Source organism: Takifugu flavidus, chromosome 17, assembly GCF_003711565.1.
Source record: "Takifugu flavidus isolate HTHZ2018 chromosome 17, ASM371156v2, whole genome shotgun sequence".
NCBI lineage: Eukaryota > Metazoa > Chordata > Actinopteri > Tetraodontiformes > Tetraodontidae > Takifugu > Takifugu flavidus.
The window spans coordinates 8482624-8509598 of NC_079536.1; the positions used below are offsets into that span (position 1 = coordinate 8482624).

Here is a 26975-nt window from a genome sequence, read left to right on the forward strand (position 1 = left end):
AAATGGTAAAAGCATCTCAGAGGAGAAGCCTTTTATTTTAATATTTCAATTTAATATATTACAATGGCAGAATGTGACACAACCTTGACTTCCCATTCATTTGCCTTGATTTGTAGGCCAACACTGAATTATGGGTCAACTAAAGGTCTCCAAAGGCAGACAGCCGCTCATTCATCATGTGGGTAAAAATCAGAGCTCGAGTCCAGATGAAACCCCAAAACTGCATAAACACACACACAAGGTCAATATTTCACAAAACTCTGAGCTAATGTTTGTTAGCCAGTCAGTAATCGACAGTAATGGCTCCCTGTAAAATGCTAATACATGCGCTAACTATCATCCCTTAATGTCATTAAATGTCACCTTAAATTTTTAAGAAGCAGGTTAAACAGTACCGGTAATAGGCAATAACTTCCATCTCTTACGCTCAACCTTTCAAGGCTTCCTGCATGTCTCCCTCAGAATCTTGTGCTCCGCTGCGTCTCTTCAGCATGGCAGACCAGAGCCTTGGCAGGGCATCTGCAGCCGTGCGTTCATTCAACCTTCATCAACTTTCACAACCTCAGCTGTCAGTAGACCAGGCAGCCATGATGGCAGCCGTCTAACGATGCCATCATCGTCCCACTTTGCCAGCCAAAACTTTTGGCAGTTTCACGTAAATTCACGGAGGGCTGTGATTGGGCCGCATGATTGGTCCACGAAGCAGTGAAGATATGTAATCTTTACTCTAAACATGCTGAAGTGACCATAAAGTATCCCTTCTTGGGTCAGTTAGTCTGAATCCTGTTCCAGGTGATTTAAGGACAAAAGTGAAACCTTTAGCCAGAGATTCACAGACACTTGCAGAGGAGAATGGACACCCCAAGACAGGTGAAAAACGCTACAGCAAGCAAAGAGATGGAGAGAATGTGAGAAAATGAAATGGAGGAAAGACAGAAAAAAAGGGAGCAATGGATGAAGGGAGGGAGAGCAGTGCAGTGGAACAAACAGGGATTTCCACATGGGTGAAATGGATTATTGTGATCTGGAATAACCACATTATTGTTTTGGATGAGTGGAGCAGGCTCGTGGTGGCTAGCATGGACTAAAAAGGACATTTTTTCCTGGTTTTCATTATGCTTTTCTGATCATTTAAAGTGCAAACGAGCATCATTCTGTTTGCATCAATGGCCGGGATGACAAACATCCACGCACTGCAGCTTACAGCTGAACAAATCCTGATTTAGACATTTATCCCACATGGAGACGGGCTTATCAGTCACATAAACGTCCACTGCAGGGCGTCAGTTCACAGTCAAACAAATTAAGTTTTATCATTCTATCAACGTCAACATGCAAAATCCAGTATATACAGTGTAATATAAAAAAAATGTCACATGGTGGAGAAGTCAGTCATGGTGATGAATCTTAATCCTAACTGTCCTGACAAAAATTAAGCCAATAGGATAAACAGGTCCCACAGTTGGCATGGCAACTGGAAATAAGTGACAAGGCCGCCTAAGTGAGAGTGGGAGAAGGAGCGAAGGTAATTAAGTTGCACGCTTTCTGAAACGCAGTTACACAGATTTCCCTCCCTCGCCTCAGGCCCGTTTGGGTGAATCTGCCCCTTGTTTCACCACCAGGCGTCCTTCAAACACACAGAGTCCTACGCAAAGACATTCTGTGGGCCTGGAGCTTCACGCAGTGGTGGGCTGAATTACTCCGAGTCACTGCAGCATCCAGCTACGACTGTTGACCCACACAGTTTGATTCACACTCAGCTGCAGACCCAATAAGCCCCTGTCTCCAACAACGCTGCCTCCTTATTAGCCCGACACGGGCTAATGTTGCAGCACATCCTTCTGTTAAGAGAAAACTAGCAAAATTAAAGAAATACCTGACAAATAATTTAAGTAAAGTATAATTTAAGTAAAATACGACTGCTTATTTCTGATATCTCTGAGCTGCTGTAGCATCACATCATAACTAAATCGCAATAATGTAAATGTCTCAGTGTTACATAAATAAATCTACCAAATGATCAGCGAACCACTTTTGTAATTACAACATCATAAATATGCCCAGTTTGGACCGGGGAAGTGAGGAGAGAGAGAGAGCTGAAGATGTATTGCGCAATATAAAACAGCATCATAAATTACAGAGCAGTGATCCGAGCCCCTGCGACGAGATTAGCATCAGGCAGAGAATGAAAATTCAGTCAGCGTTGCCATGGGAACCAAAGCAATACAATTATAACTTGGGACTTCACGTCATCCTGGGGCACGGAGCGTAAGAGGTCATAATTCCTCATCCACAGATTGAGGACACACAGAGCTTTAAACAGAGGTGAGAAAGGGATTCATAAAGACAAACAAGAAGCTCTCATTTGATTTCATGTGAATTGATTGTTTCATCTTTAAGATAAAGAAAACACAAGAAGCAACATCAGTGAAGCCATTTATCATTTTATGACTCTGCAACAACTTTCTTCATCAATAAAAATCAGTGTATAGCGAAATAAACTTCTGCCAGTGAAAACTTGTGATATTAGCATGAAGTCAGCAGGCACGGAGGTAAAAGTCTGGTCTCTTCACCCTTGACCTCACACAACAAATTGCTACTCACTGACATGCAGCCACTTTCCATTCATGTTTTTGTAGTACAATCTCTGAAATCGGTGTTAATTACAAGAATGACGAGTTCAGCTAATCACTCCCCCTTCATCGCTCTCTTGGCTTTACTGTCTGCTCAAGTACTCAGGCCACCAGTGGCTATTTCAAGCTAGTCTGCCTTTTTTTTCTTAAATTATACAAGAGCCTTCATTTAGCCCACTAATTACTGCGATTATCCAACACTGCAAACATACAACTCACTGTTTATTTCTGTTTGTGTGATCTGACAGACTGCAACAACAGATCTGTCTTGGCCTGCTTCAGTGATTTTTAAACAATGAAACATTTGTATTATCTTATACTGAGAACATTTAGCCAAATAAAGGGAACATTTTGAATTCAACATGCATAACTGCAGTAAACATCTTATTTTCTGCCAAAAAAAACTGCACATGGCAACAAGATCGGTGCATGATCTCCGACACATGGGTATCTTGACGCAGCATCACCCTGGATATCCTCGGAATGCCCGGAAATGAAAAGAGGGAGGACTGATTGCTTTTCACATCCATCAAGAGCTTCTGTTATGAGTCACATAAGCCCTGACACACAAGCATGACACAGAATGTATTTCTCACAATCTCAGACAATCAAGGCAGTATATTTTTAAACTCCTTACAGGGGTCTAATGAGTGCTCACAAAGGCCATGTGGTTAAAGTGGATTTACAGCATTTAAAGATATGTGCATTATGGTGTTTAATTCCTCACAGAACTGAATAAACAAAGGACTGAGAATGATGTGGAGAATGAACGTGTAATAGCAGCTGATTCCACTGGAGGGCGCTGAAAGCCACGCAGACACAGGCGATACATTTTATCTTCAAAATGGTGTACCACCCCGTTCTCTCATTAGATTTTTTTTTTTTTTACCTTAAGTTGACCACAAACGTCAAAGTAAATATTAACCATAAGCCCTTTTGGTTCAAATCCCAATTTTAATTACCAACTATGTGCTGTGCAGCATATCTCTCTTTAACATGCAGAGCTGACTGTTGGATGAGCGCAGACGTGAGGAGGCTGTCTGGACCGCTCCGTAAACATGGTCAACAGACACCGCTTAAAAGGTTGCGGTCCAACATCAGCGCACAGATGACAGGGTTTGGAGACTGACACTGCATTCTAATTGCATAGCTCATAATCAGTTAAAGGTTGGGTGAGTCTTCACCTGGTGCCTGATCCAGGTGCAGAATTCTATTGCCTCAAGTGCAGCAAATTCTACTCGATGCCCATTTTCAAGCTCAGATTTCATTTTCAAAATTAGACGCGTGGTCGCCCCTGGTAACCCCAACGAAGGGCAACAGCTTGGCTCCATTATCATATTTAGGTTAGCATGTCAAAACCTGGCAACAGAGGCGAGCAGCTGTGCAAACAACAGTGCTCAACATGGAGAACCTTGCTATAAAACACCACCTTCCTCCATTAATATGCAGCGAAGCAACAAAGGCAGTTTCATTCCTCTGCACCAGGCAAAACATTTCCACGATGGAAAACACAGGCGGAGCTGCTAGACCACTGAACCGTAACATGTTAATGTATCACTTTATTATTAGTCTGTCTTCTCTGCTTTAACCATCGTGTTAAAATCCTGCCAAACCTGTGAGCAGGATGTTACCCAGACTTGCTTTGGATTGAATTGCTGTTAAATGTGAAAGTGGGGTTTCCCTAAATAACCCAGAGATGTGGATGCATATTCCACATGTTTCCATATACGTATGACACTCCAGCTGTAACTGTAGATGCAGGAGTGGATCAAATGGCTACCACCGTAAACGACAGTAGACGAAGGCTTGATATTAGTGAGCTGAACTGCAGAGGTGTGACCCAGGTCATCGGATTCAGTAGAGGCCACAGGCCTGTCAAAAACTCTGGCATTCAGAAGACAAAAGGGCAGAAGGATAAACAGAAAAGTATGAAAAGTATATTTAAAGAGGAAGGAAGAGAAATATTACAATAAAAACCAAATGGCATCCCACAGAAGCTGCACAATTCCTTAAACCAGCACTTGGCTTCAACCACCAGCTGCAGAGTGTGAACGGCTTCCTATCGCTAAAACATATAGTTGGACAAACGCAGAAAACAACCAGTGCATCTTCAATAGAGAGCCCAGATTATAGGTCCGTCTCCAGCAGGAACCCTGGACGAAACTGTGAAAGAAACCAAACAGACAGAATGAAAAGCCATATGTATTAGTGGTCATAAACCCTGCTGACATAAACAGACCAAACACACCATCACAGCAGTTCATCAACAGATGAAAGACATCCTCCAAGAGTCAGTCCGTCAGTCAGTCAGTCAGTCAATAATAGAGCTGCATATGAAAAGTAACCAAGTCTTGTAGTGATGAGATTATGGTGTCAACTGAAATGACCTATTGATGATTCCATGACATATACACTAACAATAATGATAATGATATATCTTAGTAACAGTATCAATGTCCTGGTCAATCGGTGCAGCTCTCACCTCTATTACTAGTTGGAGTTCTCCCATGATGTGAATATTACTCTTTTGTGTTATTATAAGCTCTTAAAATAATTTTTTGCATCCTTGAAGGACTAGACTGTAATATGAAATAATCCTGAACAGTTTCTGTCACATTTGCCCCAGTCTGGGCCTCTGTGAAGGGACCAACAAAGAAATCAGACAAAACATTGGATTTTAATCACAATGATGTTTTTTCCATTAAAACTCATACGGAGAGTGTTCACTTGTGTGTGTATGTGTGTGTGTGTGTACCTTTCATAAAAAAAATCATATTCATTATATAGTTTAAAGAGAAGTTACAAAACAAAAAATGTGCAAATCTAACAATTTTAAATAAGGACACCCACTGATTTAAGAATAAGGGCTAAAAAGTTCAAAAGATTATAAATTGAACAAAATTCTTGAAACATCAAAAGTGGATTAAAAAGGCTCTAAAAGCAGAAATTACTCACAATAATTGTAGTCTACTCATCATAAGCTCCATCTATCAGTGCCGACAAACGAGGCTTCAAAATCAATAATAGGACGCTGCCATGTCGATAGTGACTAAATAATCTGTCACATGTTCTGTGTTGACTGAGAGGAAAGATAATGACTGAGCAGGTGGAAACTGTCAGATGCAGAAAAAGCGCAGAGGGAACGCCGACAGAACGCATGGAAACCAGCAAAATGCACTGAGGGAACAGATCCTACACAGGGAGGATCCCCTCCAGGGAGATGTCGATCGGGCTTCGGTCTATTTCCTTTATGAGTGACAGTAAAATCCACCAACAAACATATGTGCACAAAAACAGTGGTCTTTTAGAACAAGACAAGGCACTCTCCCAGCCCCGCCCACAACTCTGCCAGCGCAGTGCGTGAGCCTCTGCTAACCTGCCACCCAAGTGACCCTCTTTGTTTTATGTTCCTATCTAATTCAGACCATCTCATAAAGCTCAAGGTCAAAGATGCTAGAGTGCAACCCCTTTAATGGAAGTGAAGGAACACTGGACAGTAATTTAATTTCACGTACATGTATATATGAGGCCCTAGCAGGTGTACAAACGGGATCACGTGCATACCGCTGCTAATGCAGCTGCAGCATGACTATGCTGCTCAGTCACTGGTGGTCTGATGTAAACAGATTTCCTTTGCTCTCTACAAGCTTCAGATACTTCAGCAGTTGATAGCTAACCAGGCTGAGGTATACCGCTAAGTCATGCTAAAAGCGCCTGCGCTAACTTTTGATAAAATAATATCTGAAGCATTTAGAGGGAAATATTTAAAATAAAAGCTAATTTGGCTAAAACATTTTAACAAGCATGAGTGCAAATTATGCTAGGAAACTTAAAGCCAACAGACCAAAACATGAAGAACCCAAACAGCAACTTCCAGAGAAGCTCGGTGCAAAGAGAAAAGACTTTCTTGAGGATTAGCATGGATTTCTTACTTTTTCTCCGGCTTGCAGTGTATCCAGGCACACAGGGACCTCTGGTAACTTGGACTTGGCCCCTTCTGGTCAAGTGATGTGGGTTCATGCCTGTTTTCATTTGTACCCCAAATAAATGAGCAACTGAGAAACAGTCAAAGGTGCAATGTTGTCCATGGTTTTAATGTCATGCCGTCCTCTGGCACACATGGCACCATTCATCATGAGGCCTGGAACAGGAGAGAATACAGACAACTGGAACAGAAATGGAACCAAAGCTGAATACTGTGAGGCCTGGATAGGGCAGAGGAACACTGCAGTCAACTGATTTTAGAGGAGGAAGATGAGACAAATTTCCTGAAATGAGCCAGGTTGTGCTGTCTGACTCCCTCCTCACCTGTCTAAAAATCCATTCACACCTCCCCCAAAGGATTCTCGACTTTCACTCCATCTCAACTCTCCACTCAAACTTCGGGGAACACAGCCTCGCCCCGAAGAACGCTGTCCCGTGCCTACCGTGGTAAAAGCACAAACCTTTAGAAATTACATTATCACACACCAAATAAGACCACCTGGTCCTTCCAGCCATAAATCAGTCTTGTTTCTGCTGGATTGTTGCATGTTTTCTTAAGAAAGGGGAAGTCATGGGCATCAGTCATATCCTCTGGACTGGGAGCAACTCATCTCACACCTCCCTCCATCACGTCCCCATGGCAGCTGCTAATAAGAAGCCGTGAAGGTAGGAGGAAGGGCAAAGACAGGGAGATTCAGAGAGGAGAGTCAGAGACAGATCACCTGCATGTCAACACTAACCTACAAATGCAAATAATTGTATTAATCTGAAAGAAGTAAAAACCAGAGGCCAAAATTTGAGGCCATCAGGCAGGCAAGGTTACTGAGGAGAACCTATCGAGTCTGTCAGCAGATGTACGAGCTGCGAGAGGAACTGTGTCACAAGTGTATGAGGGAGGATTATTTTTACTATCTCATCAGCTGATCCAGCCGCATCAGCAGCTCCAGAGGGCGAAGAGCAGTACCGCTTATTTGACACACTCAGGGGAAATAAGAGTCTTCCTGGACGATGCAAACCACCTCACTTCAGGCACATCATGTCCAGGATTGCTACGGGCACTGTCATTCTTGGAAACTCCAAACTGTAGAAACTGCATTCACAAAGCTGTTATTTCAAGTAAAATCGCCATATTCTATTAAGACTGTATCCATGAAAATAGCTGCTGCACCAGCAAATGAACCTTGAGTGTGCATGTGTGTGTGTGTGTGTGTGTGTGTGAGACTGAACATGCTCAAGCATGCCCATGTGTAATTGCCAGACCGAGGGGGCTGTATTTTTGTCTGCAAATTAAGTTTAATTAGAGCAAATCTTGTCTACTAACGGCCACATTAAAGACTAATTAGGAATCACAGAGTCTGCAGCAGCGGCACAGATCACGTCAACAGGCCTAGACACATTGGAAGATTAACACAAGACCAGGCTGATTGGGAGGCAGAGAGGAAAGAGCAGTGTTGGCAAGATACCACTGTATTTCTTTTGGTATTTTTAGAATATGACACCTCATCACTATAGCATAGTGTTATCACAGTAGGCTGCGATACCTTCAAGTGCCATCAGATTTATTGTTTTCACAAAAAGCTCCCATTTAAGTTTCATCATGACTGCTGAAATGAACGTGAAATGCCTTTACCTTTTCATTGAGAGTACAACCACGGCAGCTTAAAGCTTTTGAAACAATTTAGCTGATATAATATTAGCTCCTGACAGACAGGAAATGGAAAAAGCTGATTTGACCTTTTTCCCTTTCATTTGTGGCATTTAAACAACACAAAGACAATATTTTCTGTATGGGAAGCAGAATGAATTTTATGGCTTCCACACTACAAATACAAGTTTAAATCAAACCAGTCTGCCTTAAACAGTCCAATCACAAACCATAATACACCCAAACAAACAGTAAACTGTAATGTCTCACAGAACTGGTAATACCGGTGTTAAAGAAGTGCCTATGTGGCTCCAGGTTAAAAGGTCATTGGGATTTGTTAGTTTCTCTTGTGCACATGCACGCACACACACACTCACACAGGCGATGTTGATGAGATCAGCGTGTCCACGCACACCTCATTTTCACAAAAAAACAAACAAACCACATAAACATGACTCAGACAAAGAACACTCGCCAACGACATAACACTCTTAATCCCAAGGTTTTATTGCTATTAGCTGTTCGGTACGTGTGAATGGAACGCATCCGCCCAGCGCTAGGCTTCACATGTGAAAAGCGATCACATGCCAACTCCGGATCCAAAGAAGGGGATTACGGCACAGGATAAACGCCTTAGACGGTGAAAACAAAGGAGCAGAATGTCTGATAAACACAAAGGAGCTTATTCAAGTGCAAACTTTTGCTGGACCAGTGACCAATTTTAGCATTTTCAACAAGGGGATCAGGCCGGGGTCAAAAGTTTACTTGTCTCATTGTGACTGTTTACATCTTAAAACATCAACATTTTCATCAAAATCACTATTGGGTCTTATCATTACAATTATTATTACTTGACATCACTTGTGTTTAGTTTAAAAAGTATGCAAACCTTTTTATACTAGCTGAGGGCATGTGAGAGACAACAGGATGATTATCTGAGGAAAGAGAGGTCAGTTCTGCTCCAGGCCAGATAACATCCTCTGCCTCCTCCTTTCATAATGATCCTGACCCCTCTCGCCACCTGCTTGCAAAGAACAAACATGGGAAATTGAAGGCAGCCCTTCAAATATGCACAACCAGTCTGTCCAACAAAGTGCTAGAGACCAAGCTAAGGAAGTAAAACACAATCTGTGATTACCGACTTTATTAGAATCTGCAGTTGTTATTTCACCAATTAATTAAACCTGCCATTTTAAAATACCGCTTTAATTAAGGAGGCTGAATTACTCTGCACAATGACTGAACCATCACGGCCGAGGCAAAATAACTAGGAAGCACTTCCACAAATGAGCCATTGGCAAAGCTTTGGTTCTAAAAATTAAAGAGATGCTGAAGTAATGGAATCGCCTTCAACGGGAAAAGGTAGAGACGTGTCCCGTTTCAGAGGGAGCATAAGGGAGCTGCCAATCATGTTTGTCAAGTGTATTAATCCTGACAACTAGAGCAAATAAGAGGAATGGACAGCTAGAGGCGCCTTCTTAGCATTAGTCACTCACGGATGCGGCGGCGAGACGGCTTGTTTTAACTTTAATCATCTGCCAGTCCGATTCCCTCAAGGCTGCTTATGCTGTTTGTTAAGTAGGCCCGCACTTGCGTTCCCTGGAGTTTCATAATGAGCCTTGCTAGCTGCAAGACCTCTGTGACGGTGCAGGCTATGAAGTTGAGCTGCTCGTGGTCTCTAATTGGCAGAATCTTACCATCGCTCTTTAACTATGAAAGGACGGGGTGTTTCACGGTCGTATACATACAAATCCAAGTAAGTTTATTTTCCAGGTTGACTTAAAGCCAGCAAGGAAGACCTGTTCCGACAGCAGACATTAGCAGCATTAGCATCGCTCATCTGCATGGAGAATGTTGGTGTTTACATATACGTTTGACCCACATACAGCAGAAACCTTTTGCCAAACTGATTTGCTACTGTCTGGCCCCAAAGGTTTCCGGAACCACAGATAACGATGCTATTTGGCAGCTATTTTGACTTATTTGACTCCGAGTTATAAACATGCTATTCTGAACCAAAAGCATAATTTCACATCATTTTGGAATGTAACTGCACCGACCACAGAGGGCTGCATAAACATGATTCAGATCAGTATCGGTGCAGGCTCCAACTCATCCTCCCCTGATAGCCCAATTTGTGCCACTGTCTATATTTTTCCAACAGTCAACACTTTATTGTCCAAAAACAATCATTGTAGTTTGACCACCCCCTGGTGGTGATGTTCAGCAGATAACAGAGAGGCTTGAAAAGGCATCACGGATCATCTAAATCAGACGGAGTGCTATATTCAGGCCCAGTAAGCCAGAAAACCTGGCCTGACTCATAGGACTGGTTTGCCTCTGTCTGATGTAAATGTATGCTCCACCCAGAGATAAATCCAGCTGATTAAGCTTCTTCTCTGCACTGATCACTCACAGGCATCAATTACTGGACTGTAGCGCTGATGACAGTCCTGTGCTGTTGCTAATCATTAAAACGGCACCAGTATATTTTATCCTTCTTGAATGCCACAAAGCAAAGACCGTTTCCAACACAGAGCTGTAGTACAACTAACAAGCACAGTTGTTTCATAGCCATCATTTTAGTAACATTTATGATATTTCCTTATTTATGAGACAAAACGTCAGCAGGAGTTTGTCATTTCGTATCACAGGGGATGAATTCATGCTGAGGATTTAAATTGTCAGGTGAGAATTAGAAATGACATAAATCACTGAAGAGGCTAATCAATGACACTGCAGGGCTGAGCTCATGCAGGAAGGAAAAACAAAAGTCAGCCATCCATTAATGAGAAACCCCCCACAAGAGAGGAATGACTACTGGAACACTCAGACACCATCCGCTGTGGGTGCATTGTCACATGCAACCTATAACCTGGGCCTCTTATTCAAACCACATCACCAATGGCAGATTTTATCCATCGTGTCTGCATCACTGGAAGCTGAAAACAACATTAGCTACATTGGGCAATGCTAGCTTTGCCGCAAAAGTTCATTTTACAGCCGACTCAGTTGGAAACATCTCACTGCTGCTTTGGAGCCTGTTCTGGATAAATAAGTTTGGTTTCAAGCATACCGATGCCTAATTTCTGGTTGGTGAAACAAACTTGGCATGGAATTATTCATGGTAATGCAGCTTAATCCCTTGTGGCTTCCTGTCAAGAATTCCAAACCACAAGGATCTGTAGAAATCTGAAGAACGCCATAGCTGCCAAACTAAATGGCTGCTGGGGCCTGGTAGGTAGCTAAAGAGGCAGATTTGTGAGTGAAATTACAGGCCATCAGCAATGCTTGAAAAGCAAAACATTGTACTGTTGTTACGCTGGACTGACACAAAACAGATCTGACCACAGAGTTGATGCCCAACCCCCCAAAGGTAGCCTGTCACAACATGGCCAAATTCCCCAGTGCCCTCCACTATGAGGGACAGAAGGCCAGGAGGAGAAGGGGGCAATGAGCCAGCACTTGTCAGATGTTAAGTAAGACGCTGTGACACTGGAGCAGCACCTTGAGGCACGACCTGCCTGTCCGGGAGCAGAAACTCCCAGACGGGTGTCTCTTCCACCCAGCCTTGCCAGAAACAACCGTAGCATCTAAAGCAAAGCTTGACTGATTTTCAACTCACAAAAGGAAGTTAAAAGGGAGCATTTACCTATGGTCTTTAGTCCAGTGTTGCAGATTTTTAAATGGGCTGCACTTCCCCTAATTAATGCAGCCTCATAGCCCATCAAACCCTCAATGGCATGTTGAAGACTATCACATGACTACTGCACAATACATGCCCATGATGGATATTGAAAAGGTGAGAAAATAAAATAATATATCAAAGATGTCCTGGAGCTTAGTTTGCATTAGTATAATAAATTAACCTTCATCGGCCGCAGATCCTATAGAGGCCATATTACTTAAATGAATGTGTGTAGACCGTATTAAACCTTCCAGAAATGTCAAGAGAAGGCCTTTGACCAATTAGGTGCCTTTAGTTCCCAGCTGGCACATGGAGCACAAACTGCTCAACTGCCCGCTGTCAGCAGGAAGAGTGTGTATATTTGCTACATGAAAGCCAGAATGGGAGAAAATGCAAATAATTTGCATCATGGGTACAGCAGTCCTGGGAACAGACCAATAAGGAAACCTTCCAATGCCAGCAAAACTAAACCAGCATCAACAGGGAGGAGGGTGGGTAGAACTGGGTTAGCTGGGCATCAATTTCTCTGATCACCTCAGCTTCCAGTGAGTTGTCATGTTTCCTCAGATCAACCAGCATGTGTCACCTCACGTGTAAACTGAGACAGATTCATGGTGGTGGGAGGAGCCTCTCTCACCTCAGCCTATCCTCTTCCTTCTTGCGCAGCTTCATGTCCCGCTGCACCACCTTCAGGACGTGCTCCGCCTCGTCGTCCGTCAGGCCCGACAGGTCCAGCCTCCGGCCCATAGCTCCTGACCTCGCCACGCTGAGATGCTGGTCCGGGTAGGGGGAGGGTCCAGGGAGGGGCACGGTTGCTGCCAATCTGGGGGCCGAGGCTGGGACAACCCTGAAAGAGGTCAGAAGAAGGTCAAATGGTGCATTTATGGTAAATAAAGCTGCACAGGGTTATTGTTAGGACTGCTCACACAAGGCTGTTCTCTTGAGAATCTCGTGAAAATTGTAGGGCTTCCATCAAGTTTTATGGGGATTAGGGTTTGAACATGTCTGAACATCTTCTGCTTGTTTAATGTACAGAAATATAAACATCCCATTAAAAAAAGCATCCAGCAAATATGCACCAAGCAAGCCACAATCTCACTGTGCAAATAACGCTCCAGCATCTGCTTTTAGGACTCGTGAACAAAACACACAGCGTGGCACCAGCAGCTCGCCTGGAGCGTGGACTCTGATCTCTAAGCAACCAAACGAGCTGAGAAAGATGCTGAAAATATATTTTCCCAGGGTCCACTGACATTTACCTGGCCCTGTTTGAAAAGGTAATACAGAAAATTTAATTTCTGAAGGAATTCTCTGAAACAGTAACCCTCAAATTTGAATGTTCAGCCAGTATAAGATGATTTCTTACCACAAGGATTAGTTTCATAAAAGGTGTTTGACTTTATGCAACTCAGTGGCAGACTCTGTTGCCTATGCAGAAAATAGATACAAATATCTTTTACAACTCGGACTTTTGACAGAACGACCAGGGAAGCGGAGGTGAAGAAGGATGGATGCAGACACAGAGAAAGAGACAGTTTGTTAACCACAGCATGTAAACAAGAGGGGGAAGTGAAAAAAACCAAACAATTACGCCTGATCTTTTCTTGCCCCGGTAGTTTTACTGGCTCAGTGTCTCCAACTCACTCGTTCTCCAAAATGACCGTGCAACTCGATCAAAAGCCAAATTGTGGTATTGGTTTTACTTTTCAGGACACGTCGTCAATCAGGGAAGGTCCATTTCACCCATCTGGGATCTTATTTTCTTCTATTTTATTTTCTTTATACACAGAATGAGATGGAATATGTGATCCTCAAGAGGCAAATGTAAACACACACACCCACGCCTGCCCAACCTCCCTCCCTCCCACCCTCCCACACACACACACACACACACACACACACAGACTAAAAATTGTGAGATGGTTTTTGTCACTGTCTCAGTGACGGTGGGGGTGGGGGGAGCTGTAAGATCAATGTGACTCAGACATCTGTTTTCACATGGTGTGAAAACAGACCGTCACAGTGCCAGTCACACACTATGAAAGCAATAGTCGCCGCCCTCATCCCTGGGAACGACACCCAAAATGGCATCATTTACCGACTCAGCCGCAGATTTCCACAAAACATGAGAGCGCAACCTCGCATGGTTACTGAAGCAGCGGCCTCCATTACACAGAAGGGCATCTTATTAATGCACAGGGCCAGGAAATGAGATTGTCCTTGCTAGCATTTTTAGCATCTTTAGCATTACAAAGATCTTGATTTCTTTTAAAGACTGTTGCAGAATGATACATGCAGCCTAAAAGTCTATTTATTCTGTTCATGTTTAATAAAACAAGGGAAACCTTTAACTGATTTGGTTTTGGTTGATAAAAGGTTCTTCCTTTAGTGCATCATTATTGTACAAGGTAAATATGCATTACAAAGTTTCATGAAGTCATCATCATCATGAGCTGCACTTAAACGCTGCTGCACGCAAATAAATTAAGCTTTGATCTATGGTGGCAAAGAAGTACTCAAGAGCCCCAGAAGATGCATTAATCCTCCTGGTTAATGTGGCCAAGTAATGGTGGAAGCAAATAAATAACTGTGAAACCAAAAAGAAATAAAGTTATCAAGAGGATAAATGAGCCATTAATTCTAAATTGTGAATTGAGACAGTGACTCCCTTTCGGACAGTCATCACTCAACAACCAGCAGTGGAACGTTCATCCAGTTTGGCTGACATCTTTGCTGTTATTCGGTGTCAGACAAACTGGGTGAATGTTCCGCTGCAATGGTGAGCTCGTCTGCAAGTGGCTGGCCCAAACTATTTATCCCTGTTAGTCTGCTAATGTGCAGAGGAGACTAATGTGCCATTACTCTATGGTCATTATTGCATAGCCACAAGGGACCGCAGTCATTCCAGCCTTCTTTTAATAGCGTGTGGTGACAAGGACGAGGATGGACCCTCACATGCGTCTGAGAATGTTTGCTCGTGAGGCTTGAGTGCACATGCAAGTGCAGCAACTGTGTACCCAGACAACAGGATAATATTGTGTATGCTGAGGTTCATATTTTAATGCATTTAGCTTTTTTTTTACCCCGTTCCCCTTTTCTGAAACCACATTATGCTCGTTTGGAGAAGGCAGATAATTGTGGCTGACTGTTGTCAACAATCACAATGCCAGCATGGATGAATGCACCAAATGGGGGGAATTCCTGAGAAACCGGGGCACAATTATCACCAAATGCTAACAGCTAACAAATCTGTCTGATGTTGTCCCTCACATGTGACAGCATGATGCATTTCCATCTGATGTTAAGTCTGTATTAATATTACTATGAGTTATTTGTGAGTAACTTCTTTACATCTAAAATTCAGATATGGGCAGTGTTAATTATGAATTAGGGTTCAAATAATCCTATTTGAAAAATTCCATTTTTAAGCCTCTTTCTTTTTCTTAAAGCAGCTTCTGTGCTGATCGCGAAAATCAAAATCAATAAACGGTCTTGTGATTCGTTGCCACTTCGGTCAATGCTGTCAGATTCCAAAGTGCCACAACAGCACAGGCCAACATGTGGTGGCTGGAGTGGGGAGACAGAAAGAGACAGGGAGGAGAATGGAGGGAAAATAGGTCATCCTAATGGATCACAAACCTGCTTTTTCCACCAGATAAGCATCAATCAGTCATATCTTCAATTAAATGTGAACCTGCTGGTGTTAAATGGTTGCAGAATCACTGACTCAAACTTCAGCGCCACTTTGTTGAACATTACTTGTCTTTGCTCAGCGAGACAATAGAGCTGACGAGGCCTTGCTGGCACGCCACAAAAGTGCCGGTGCAGCCAAGCGCTGAATCAACTGCTTGTATTTAGACGCTCTCCTTCGGATCCTTCGGTCAGAGCGAAGAGGAGACAGGAAATGAAGGACATCTGCAGTTCCGAGCCTGTTCCCCATCAGAGGGTACGCAGCATTTGGCTCACACTGCACTAAATATAACAACCAAATATGTAAAGTACTGTAAAAAGAACCTGATCCACAGCTTTTCACCACTCTGGGGATTGTTTTGCTCATGCTCCTGAAGCAGTTTATCAGCCTGAACATTCACGCATCTACCCCACTCCTTCTGTATTCAAGAAAAGAATTTCACTTTAAAGCATCCTGTCTTTTTTTCCCCCCAAAGTCTCTCTTGATATGAGCAGGAGTCCCTGATTATGTGTCTACTTGTGTCTTTCCTACGTGGTCAATTGCTGATATGCGGAGTGACAAAACAGGTGAGAATATTACAGAAGAATTGTTTTAACACTCTCACACACTGTGTCTGCATGGACGTGCAGCATTCAAAGCAGATGCTCTGAGGCGCTGTGTGCATGTGACAAACTAATGAGAAGAGCTGCGGGACCAACTTTAAGAAAGGGAAGTAATTTCCGTTTCTATGAATGAGCTGATGGTTTGGGGGGTCTCCCAAAAAATAAACAGCGATGTAATATTGCCAGCAAATCATAGGCTGTACCACAAAGCGAGCCAACAAACCAACTGCGCTCATCAGCCAGTGAGCCTTTCCAGCCTGCACCCTCACTTTTCCTCACCTAAATCCACACAATTTGAAACGCGTCATTCCCCGATTTAAAGGAAAACAGCTACACCTAATCCCCCGTCTGCTTTAGCGTCCAACATCAACCTAATTTCCCAACATGATGGTTTCGGACCAAGGGATGCAAACGTGCGGACAGCCGCCGCGTCACACGCCTTCGAGCGGACACCTGACGCCGACATTTTCATTTCCACGTCCGCGATCCCCGCAACCACCTTTATTGCTGATGAGGAGAATCACTTACACGGGATCAGTGGGTGCCAGAGGACCGCCAGTTACAGCTTCGTTCTTATCCCAGATACTGACAAAGAAGGATGCGGAGGGATGCGCTTCTTCGAGCGTAAACTTCCGCGACACCTGTCGGTCTCCGGGATACTTTTGTGTTGCCCGTTTGCTCCTCGGTGTTTGTTATTTCCCTCCCACTCCCCCCCACCCCAAAACAGCAGTCTGCACAGCTGAATGGAAGATCACGGGGTTTGTATTACACAGAGGTAGGAGGAGGGACGAGGACGGAGGAGGGAGGGAGCGCGGAGGGATGTAAGGGATCGGCACCCAACCTCTATCCCTCCTGCATTCGTGCTCGGTGGGGAATCCGGAGTCTGTGGAGTCTGATCAGTCTGTTGACTGATCTGAGCTCATCCTCTCTTGCAGGAATGGGCTTCCCAGGCTCACATTTGGCACTCGCTCATCAGGAAGGAGATAGAAGGAGGAGGCAGCGAGTTGGCTGGGTACTCCATTCACAAATGCCAGCCATGGAGTAATTCCCCTTGTTCTGGCATTTAACATCTTTGATGGTATCTGCCGAAAAACTGGTTTGATTTGTGCGCACTAAAAGTAAAAGTGTGGTAAAATCACAGACTGTGCAGATGAGCAGCAGAGAGCAGAATGTTTAATATGAATAACACATGAGGCTGTGGCCACAGCAGTCACCTCACCTCCATGCTCCTATACTTCTTCAACACTATGCAGGATTTTTGTGCATCTGACCTCCTTGCTGACTTGCTATCATTTTTTTCAAATTTTATTTTTAAAAATGTGTATAACTTGTGATTTAAAGAGTTTTCACTTTCGGAATCAGTTGGTTGCATTTTTATTGGACAAAGTGCTCAGAACATGTTATAATAAACCCAGTCACAATAGTGGGGATGGGGGCGTGTCTTTTATTGTCCACTCACACAGGAAGGTGACAAATATGATTTGATAGAGGGCTTAAAGCTATGAGACCAATCCTAGAAACTTTTATCTATGCTATCATAGCAGGTCCTGGATTTAATGTGTGTAAAGTATATGAGAGTCTTTAGGCTGCCTTTAAGCCTACAGAAAGCACAAAATGGGATGGAAGTGAGTAGGTGGTACTTAATTCACTTTGTATGCTAGACCTTTATTTATTTATTTATTTTTAAAATTACTAAGAAAAGAATGAGGACACATGTCTGGAACATGTGATTGGGATTAAAGGGACAGCACTAGACTGGTTTAGATCATATTTATCTGATAGATACCAGTTTGCTCATGTCCATGGTGTTCCCTCTTCATACAGTAGGGTTAGCCATGGAGTTCCACAAGGTTCTGTACTTGGACCAATCCTTTTCACCTTGTACATGCTTCCCTTAGGGAACATTATTTGGCAGCATGGGATACATTTTCATTGTTATGCTGATGACACCCAGCTTTATTTATCCATGAAACCAGAGGAGACAGATAAGTTAGTGAAGCTTCAGACCTGTCTTAAAGACATAAAGTCCTGGATGTCTTCAAATTTCCTCCTCCTTAACTCAGGAAAAACTGAGGTCATGGTGTTTGGTCCTGAACCTCTCAGGGATAGATTAGATCACATGATCACTCTAGATGGTATCTCATTAACATTAAAGTCTCTCTGTGAGGAATCTTGGAGTAACTTTTGATCAAAATCTCTCCTTCAACTCACACATTAAATTAGTCTCTAGAAGTGCCTTTTTTCACCTGAGAAACATCGCAAAGATCAGGAAACTACTGATGTGGCATGATGCTGTTAGTCCATGCATTTGTTACTTCCAGGCTGGACTATTGTAATTCTTTATTATCAGGGTGTCCAAACAACTCTTTAAGAAGCCTCTAGCTGATCCAAAATGCTGCAGCCAGAGTTCTGACAGGTATTGACAAAAGAGATCACATAACTCCTGTACTGGCGTCTCTTCATTGGCTGCCCGTTAAATTTAGAATAATTTTTAAAACCCTTCTTTTGACCTACAAGGTCCTCAGAGGCCTAGCTCCATCCTACCTGGAGGAACTAGTGACTCCTTACCAGCCCAATAGACCGTTCCGCTGTCAGAATGCTGGTCTACTTGTGGTTCCCAGAGTCTCTAGGAGTAGAATGGGGGGCCGAGCATTTATCTACCAGGCCCCCCTGCTATGGAACCAGCTCCCTGTCCAGGTACGGGAGGCTGACTCCATGTCTACTTTTAAGATCAGACCTAAAACCTACCTCTTTGAAAAATCTTATTGTTACTAATTCTGCAGTTCCAGTTACTATCATAGACAGACAAACTATCATACTTAGGGGGTCATCTAATCATTAGGTTAACATCTTAGCTCTTCTGCTATTGGCCGAGGCTGCCGGGGTCCGGAAACATGATCACCTGACAGGCCTCTGTCACCCCACTGGTACATGGTTTCCTCTCCTCTCCTCTCCTCTCCTCTCCTCTCCTCTCCTTTCTCTCTACCCAGCCGGCCATCAGCAGGAGGGTCCTCCTACATGAGCCTGGTCCTGCTCAAGGTTTCTTCCTGTTAAAGGGGAGTTTTTCCTTGCCACTGTTGCTTGTTGGGGGTTAGGCCCTGGGATTCTGGAAAGCGCCTTGAAACAATTTTGATTGTATAAGAACAACATGATCTCTGGGCCGCCTCCCGGTGGGATATGTCTGGAACACCTCTAAGGGAAGGCGTCCGGAAGGCATCCTAGCCAGATGCCCGAGCCACCCCAACTGACTCCTCTCGATGTGGAGGAGCAGCGGTTCTACTCCGAGCCCCTCCCGGATGTCCGAGCTTCTCACCCTATCTCTAAGGCTGAGCCCAGCCACCCTGCGGAGGAAACTCATTTCAGCCGCTTGTATCTGCAATCTCGTTCTTTCGGTCATCACCCAGCGTTGATGGCCATAGGTGAGGACTGGGACGTAGCTCGACCGGTAAATCGAGAGCCTTGCCTTCCGGCTCAGCTCTCTCTTCACCATGACGGACCGGTTAAGCGCCCACATCACTGCTGACGCCGCTCCGATCCGCCTGTCGATCTCCCGTTCCATCCTACCCTCACTCGTGAACTAGATCCCGAGATACTTGAACTCCTCGACCTGGGGCAGGACCTCCTCCCCAACCCGGAGAAGGCACTCTACCTTTTTCCGAGCGAGGACCATGGACTCTGACTTGGAGGTGCTGATCCGCATCCCTGCCGCTTCACACTCGGTTGCGAACCGTCCCAGCATATGTTGGAGGTCCCTGTTCGATGGCGCCAGAAGAACTACGTCATCCGCAAAAAGCAGCGACGAGATCTTCCGCCCACCGAACTCGACACCCTCCACTCCCCGGCTGCGCCTAGAAATTCTGTCCATAAAAGTTATGAACAGAACCGGTGACAAAGGGCAGCCCTGGCGGAGTCCAACCCTCACTGGGAACGAGTCCGACTTACAACAGGCTATCTGGACCAAACTCCTGCTCCTTTGGTACAGGGACTGGACGGCCCTTATCAAGGGACCTTCCACCTCATACTCCCGGAGCACCCCAGGATGCTGCTGGGGACCCGGTCATAAGCCTTTTCCAAGTCCACAAAACACATGTAGACTGGTTCGGCAAACTCCCAACTCCCCTCAAGCACCCCAGCAAGGGTAAAGAGGTGATCCGTGGTTCCATGACCGGGGCGAAACCCGCATTATTCCTCCTCGATCAGAGGTTCAACTATCAGTCTAATCCTCTTTTCCAGCACCCTGGCATAGACTTTCCCAGGGAGGCTGAGGAGTGTGATCCCCCTATAGTTGGAACACAACCTCTGGTCCCCCCTCTTAAAAATAGGGACCACCACCCCGGTGTGCCAGTCCAAGGGCACTGCCCAGTCCAAGGGCCTGCCCAGGACTAGGTTGAGAGATTACATCTCTCGCCTGGCTTGGGAGTGGCTGGGGGTTCCCCCGGAAGAGCTGATGGAAGTGGCCGGGGAGAGGGCTGTCTGGGCATCTCTCCTGAAGCTGCTGCCCCCGCGACCCAGATTCTGATAAGTGGGAGAAAACGAAACGAAACGAAACGAAACATGATCTCTGGTCTGTTGAACACATTTCTTTCTTAGGAGAAAATCTTTGAACTAAATGCAAGCAGCAGGCCAGAACTGCTGGTGACTGTATTATCGTAGGCCACTCAGGGTTTTTTCCAGCATCTACATGGAATACAGGCATTACACTTGAGAATCTCCTTATACTCCTTCCTTAATGGCAATCGTGTTGCGTTGCAATCAACAGGTCAGCATGAGTTGGCACATGAAGGGAGCAGAGGATTCTGGGCCTCCAATCATGTGTGTGTTCATGTGTGTGTGTTCATGTGGATGCCATCACTAGCAGCATTCATTTGTTTGCAGGCGTGTTCAGAGATAAAAACTCTGGGGGCGTATTGGCATTTGGGTGTCCATTTCCTCATCTGGTCTCATCTTTCAACCAAATGTCACCCATCAGCCCAAGAAGACCCAGAGCAGGATGTACTTCCTGAGGAGACTCAGATCCTTCAACATCTGCAGGAAACTCCTCTGGATGTTCTATCAGTCTGTGGTCGCCAGCGTCCTGTCCTACGCTGTGGTGTGCTGGGGGGGGAGTGCGACAAAAGCGGACCTCTCCAGGCTGGAGAAGCTGATCAGGCGGGCCAGCTCGGTGGTGGGGATGAAGCTGAAACCTCTGGCGACAGTGGCAGAGAGGAGAACTATTGACAAGCTGCGGAGCATCATGGACAATGACCGCCACCCTCTGCACACTGTCATCCACAGCCAGAGAAGCCTGATCAGCCAGAGGCTGCGCCTCCCCAAGTTCAGGACCAACAGACTGGGGAACTCATTCATCCCCCGAGCCATCAGGCTGTTCAACTCCTCACAGGGGGGAGGAGGGCCAACAGGAGAACTGGAACATTTTTATAGTTTTATATTTAGATTCATATTCTATTTTTAATTTATTCTATTTTATTTCTTATTTTATTATATTTTTATTATCTTTAATAGGTTTAATGGGGTGTAATGGTGGTGGGAAATTTTGTAGATGCTTGTAGATCTTTGGAGATGCTAATTTCCCTGGTGGACACCCCCTAAAGGGATCAATAAAGTACTCTTGAATCTTGAATCTTGAATCATAAACAGGTCAAAAAATCCAACTTTAAAAAGAGTCTCTTGAAGAGGAAACAATTTCTCACTCTACTGGAACTGGATTGAAAATCCACTGTTTTCAAAATCTCGGTCTCTGATGGTGGATAGCAGTGTCTCTATGGTAACCAAAACATTTGTCACTACAATTGTCTAATTGAAGCAAAATTTCTATTTAATCTTTCTATGAAAGCCACATTTTATTTTAGATCCATCTGGAGACTGACCATTGGAAAAATGCTTCACGATGAACCATGTGGCAATGCTCAGGTCTCTAAATGTAAGTTCACATGCAGGTGTTAGGTCTGACCATTTCAGAATTACACATGATTACGCTGTAAATTGCTGTAAAACAACTGTTAGCAAGCTCATAAAGTACAATTATTCTCTTTTCCCTGGTAAAGACATGATTTCTGTATGATTCCTGTCTGGATATTTGGTCAGAAACATGATTTGTGTGTGGAACTTCCTGCTTTTCTTCCCCCAAACTTTGTCTGCCACTTATGAGCAACAAGTGTTGGATTGTTGCAATGGTGGCCTGCTGGAGGTGAGGCCTTGGTCTACTCAGCGTGACTAACTACTCTTGTGGCAGTTGTTCCTGTGGTGGAAACAAAGCTTCACAATCAGCAAACAAACACAGTGAGTCACCGCATGCATCGTGTTACTCGGGGGAGAAATGAAGAAATCGGATTTAATTGCACAACCAGAGTGAGAAGGTAGTGACGCGGTGATGGAGGTTTCTCTGGTAATTTTACAGGTTACAAATGCAGAAATCTGCAGGGAGGATAATGGGCCTGAAGGTGCCCACCGAGCCGATTCCCTATAAAACACTCAGAAAGAGGCTGATTTTTCTGTGGGTGCAGGTAATGAGTCAAGGAGGAGCTGACGGAAAGTCACACCAAAAAAACAGTGTTGTCTTCCTTGAATGCTCCAGAACAGCAGCTCAATGGCAGAAAAATAAAACACGCATAATCCAAACATGCTTTTCATCCATGTTCAAAGGTTTCTGCCTGCATGGCTTTAGATCTTCCTTTTAGCCCCAAACACTGTTCCCTTCCAGAGACCACAACATATCGACCGTCTGGTCCGTCTCCTTCCTGACTGTATTCATCCCACGGCCCAGGAGCTCGCTCAGCCCCCTGTTTATTTCACAAACGTGCACAAGTGAAAGTAAATTTGCCAGACTTTTGTTCCCGTTTTTTTTGCCAATTCACAGCAGAGGTGTTTTCTCACTGCATTTCCCAACATTTTTGGAATAAAAAAGGCATTTTCACTTAAATTGTGACTATTATTTCAACCATAGAATCAGCCCACAAGTACATAAAATGTCAACCTATCTCTGATTTCTCTTGAAGAGTTAAGAGGTGTTTTACTAACAGGATATTTTCCCACCTAACATTTACAGTAATTTATGATGTGCGGTTTAATGAGGAGGCCGCAGGCAATCAACAGAGAATGGAATGCAGGACAAGACTAGTCAAAGTCTGTGGTGTTTCCTCACAGACTGGTTCGTTGTTTTGCCCTGTTAGTGATGCATTTGCTAAAATTTGGTAGATTAAAGTTAATTTGAGAGGTTTACGCCCAACATGATGGGTGGCGTATGTTTATTTTTTAATTCCATTTTATAATTGCAGTTAGCTTTCTTATTTGCTCTTTAACTTTAATGCCAATTTTGGTATCATGTGCATCAAGTATGCTGGTATATGACTACAGCCTCTCTGCATCCTCTAATAAAACCTTTTCAATGTGCATAGCTGCTGTCAGGCAAACACATGTGCTGCTGCACGTCACAGTGAATGCGTCCACATGTCATCTCATCCAGACAATGACTGTCATCTCCCACCACTTGCGAAAGGTTTCAACCCACAGCGGCGCTGTTTGAATCTATCTCCTTGCTGCCATGGTAACAGGAATGGAAAGAGGGACGGCTGAGAAGCAGCGAGAGGGCATACACGGTGCCTGACTATGGGATCATGTGGTGTTTATTATTCTAGCTGCAGTTTAAGGTTCTGATGACTGGGCAAGTTGAGTTAAAGCCACACTTTGTAAATCTATAAACTATCAATCATTGTTTGACTGTAGATATGATGCAAGTACAGTTTCAGAATCCACATCTAACCTTTGCTGGGCCCACACTCAGAAGCTGATGTGTCCAGACTAAAAGGTCCACGTTTCCAAACAGCCAACTTCCGGAAAGTCGACACAGTGTAGATTGTTATAATGGCAGCGAAAATTAAATGACTTGGGCAAATGACTGTAGCCCAGCTAAATGGAGCTTGATGTTAGCATGTTAGCTTAATTCCAGAGGAATTTTTGGTGTCGGCTGAACTCCAAGACACAATGAGGTGAAGATCATTTCAGCAGTGGAAGGAATGATCTATGTTCACACCTGGTGTCCTGTTGATGGAGAAATACTGGAGTTTCCAGTAATTCTGAACCCTAATGCAACACAATGACTCATTCTAGAGCTCAGACGACACAAAACTAAATCTAACCTCATCAGAGCGGCTGAAACATCTGAGAAGAATCTGTTTTGATCCTAAAGGACAGTGACTGCTGATTCACCAGTATGGTTTGGTGTACCGGTGTGATTAATGTGCCGATGAAGACATAAACTGAAAAACAAATGTAAGGTCACAGACAACTATCACGCCTGTTGCAAGCAGAACTATAGTCTTTTTATCAACCAGAGTGTTTCTGAATGACAGGGTTAAAAGCTTGACTAATTTCCTTCCTTTTTTCCTCCATTTTGCACAGCTGCAGCCACACAGACAAAAAGAGAGCAGAGTGCAGCAGAGAGTATTGATTTGTGACCCATGAGACTGTGCAGTCACACAGACCAAGACCAAGATGTGGGACTGAGTCAAATTTCTCAGGAGATGCAATTATCTAAAGACACACTGCTGCCCTTCTTAATGTTCCTCTCTTTCCCACATTAAACGTATGCATAACAACGAAGGAACATGATTGTAAAGTGCTCTTTGGTGCAAACGCTGGATGTACGAGTAGGATAATAAACTGTTGTGTCACTGGTTCATATTGCACAGGAGTGTATCGTAGGCCCTTCAAGGGGAAGGCAAATCCACTCACATTGGTTATTACGTATTTGTAACTGTTAACTGTTTGCATGCAAAGCTGTAAAGGCAGCTTTTATTGAGCTGAGATTGCTCCATAAAGCACTGAGCCAACTCCTTTAATATGCATGAAAGAGATGTGCTTCATTCGAAAGTGTTTTCATCTGGGTCTTATTTTATAAGAATTTAATAAAAAACAATCCACTGCCATTAAGTTAAAAAGCTTTCATAATTAAGAAGAAAGAATGTGAATTTATAGACCATTTTCTACAGTAATCTCTGTGTTTTGTGACTGTAGGACTGAGAACCGAGTTCAATACATTGACCTATAGTTTCAATATTAAAAGTTTTATCAAAATACTCAAACCCTGCCATCACATTGTCGTCTAAAAAGATCCCATCTATAGATGGATACATGTCATTGTGATAGATATTTGTGATATTTGTGATGGAAAGAATAGTTTTCTCAATGAGGACACTGGAAGCAATAAAAAAAGCACATTTCCCTGAAATGTCCCTTTTTAAAAGCTTTATTAATAAGGTAAAGTTATTATATATTTTCTTGTGTACTGTACATATAATAGAAGTTTGTCTGTTATTTTATAAAATCTTTTTTTAAAGGGGGAGAAATGTGATCCAGATGACCATATGTGATGCTGTTGACATAAATACATTAACTTAGACCAAATCCTTCTGTTTTAGTCTGTGAAATAATAGAATAAATTGATAACTGCAGAAAAGACTGAGGTCCTGCAGGGCTTCGTTAAATGTTTCCAGTGCGCTCATCATTGAATTAAAGCAGATCCTTCCATTAATTACTGCACTATATACATAATCAGATAAATAAGCCCTCGAAAATCTGGGCAAATAAATCCACAACTATCTAATGAATGGATGGGATTTACCGGTAGGCTGAAGGAGAAAATCTTCCCCCCTGTAATTTGGGTGAACCACTCCTGTAGCAAATAGGGCCGTCGGGGAGTCAATGTCTCAATTACACAATCCAAAACATCCGTTAACTTTTAGCTATGTCTTTAATTCAGACTTCGTCCCCGAAGTCCATTTTCCTGTTTTCTGTCATCTCCCAGGCTGTTGCCAAACAGCTCTCTTGCTAACTCCCCCACGCAGACACAGACATTGCTACACGTAGGACTATTTATGTTGCCGATTAGTTGTCTCAGTTGTTTGTGGTCATGGCAGACAGTGGAAATGGTTGTTTTGGTTTTTAAAAAAAATCTCCTTTCTGCAAAGTCAGGGCAGTTTAAATTAGGCCTTTGGGATTTTAATCAGTCTCTGGCATATCAAGTTGCTGTTCCCAATTATGGAAACATGATTTCTAATGGCAGACAATCCCAGATCCTCGGTTTATTTCAGAGTTCAGGTGCTGCAGAAGGTTGTACATGTTCTCATTCCGGTATTTTCTCCAGTCCCTCTGGGTTCCACACTCCCACAATCTAAAACATCCAGATTAGCCTGCTAGGAGATATATATTCTCCCTAAAGGATGGTGTGAGTGTGTGAGAGGATGTGCGATGGACTAGACAGACAGACAGACAGACAGACAGACAGACAGACAGACAGACAGACAGACAGACAGACAGATAGATAGATAGATAGATAGATAGATAGATAGATAGATAGATAGATAGATATTAACCAGCTGTTTGTGATAGCTACATTGTGGTTTGTGAGATATTGCTATGAACCTGTAACCTTGGCAACATGAGTCTAACAAGCCTTTGCACCAAGTGCTTTGATGTCTAGTTATGATGTCCTTTAAAAGAGCAGACATGGCTTTCCATCTTGTATCGGCTGCTGAGCTCAAATATTTTGCTTTTCTTCCTTTCTTCCTGCATCAAACAGCTGAGGGAAAATGACTGGAGGTGCTTTGGAAGGAGATGAATAATGTTCTCCCTCAAAGTCAAACAGTGAGTCGTGGGAAATGGCCAGGGACATTACATCTTTTCTCGCAGTAGAGCTCACGTTTGCCAAGTTGAAGGCTCTATTTTTTTTCCCGTC

General features: G+C 43.7%; 1 protein-coding gene across 3 annotated transcripts in view; it reads right to left on the minus strand.

Moving 5' to 3' along the window:
* myripb (myosin VIIA and Rab interacting protein b) overlaps window positions 1-16993 on the minus strand; it is a 55978-nt gene extending 38985 nt beyond the window's left edge. The window contains exons 1-2 of one of the 3 annotated variants that reach the window (XM_057013305.1): window positions 16772-16993; window positions 12588-12797 (exon numbers count right to left, since the gene is read on the minus strand). In XM_057013305.1, coding sequence (XP_056869285.1) covers window positions 12588-12697 — 110 coding nt within the window. In that variant the 5' untranslated portion in view covers window positions 12698-12797; window positions 16772-16993. The remainder of the gene's footprint in view (window positions 1-12587; window positions 12798-16771) is intronic. The other 2 variants (XM_057013304.1, XM_057013306.1) reach the window with 2 other exon arrangements.
* Window positions 16994-26975: the final 9982 nt, after the last annotated feature.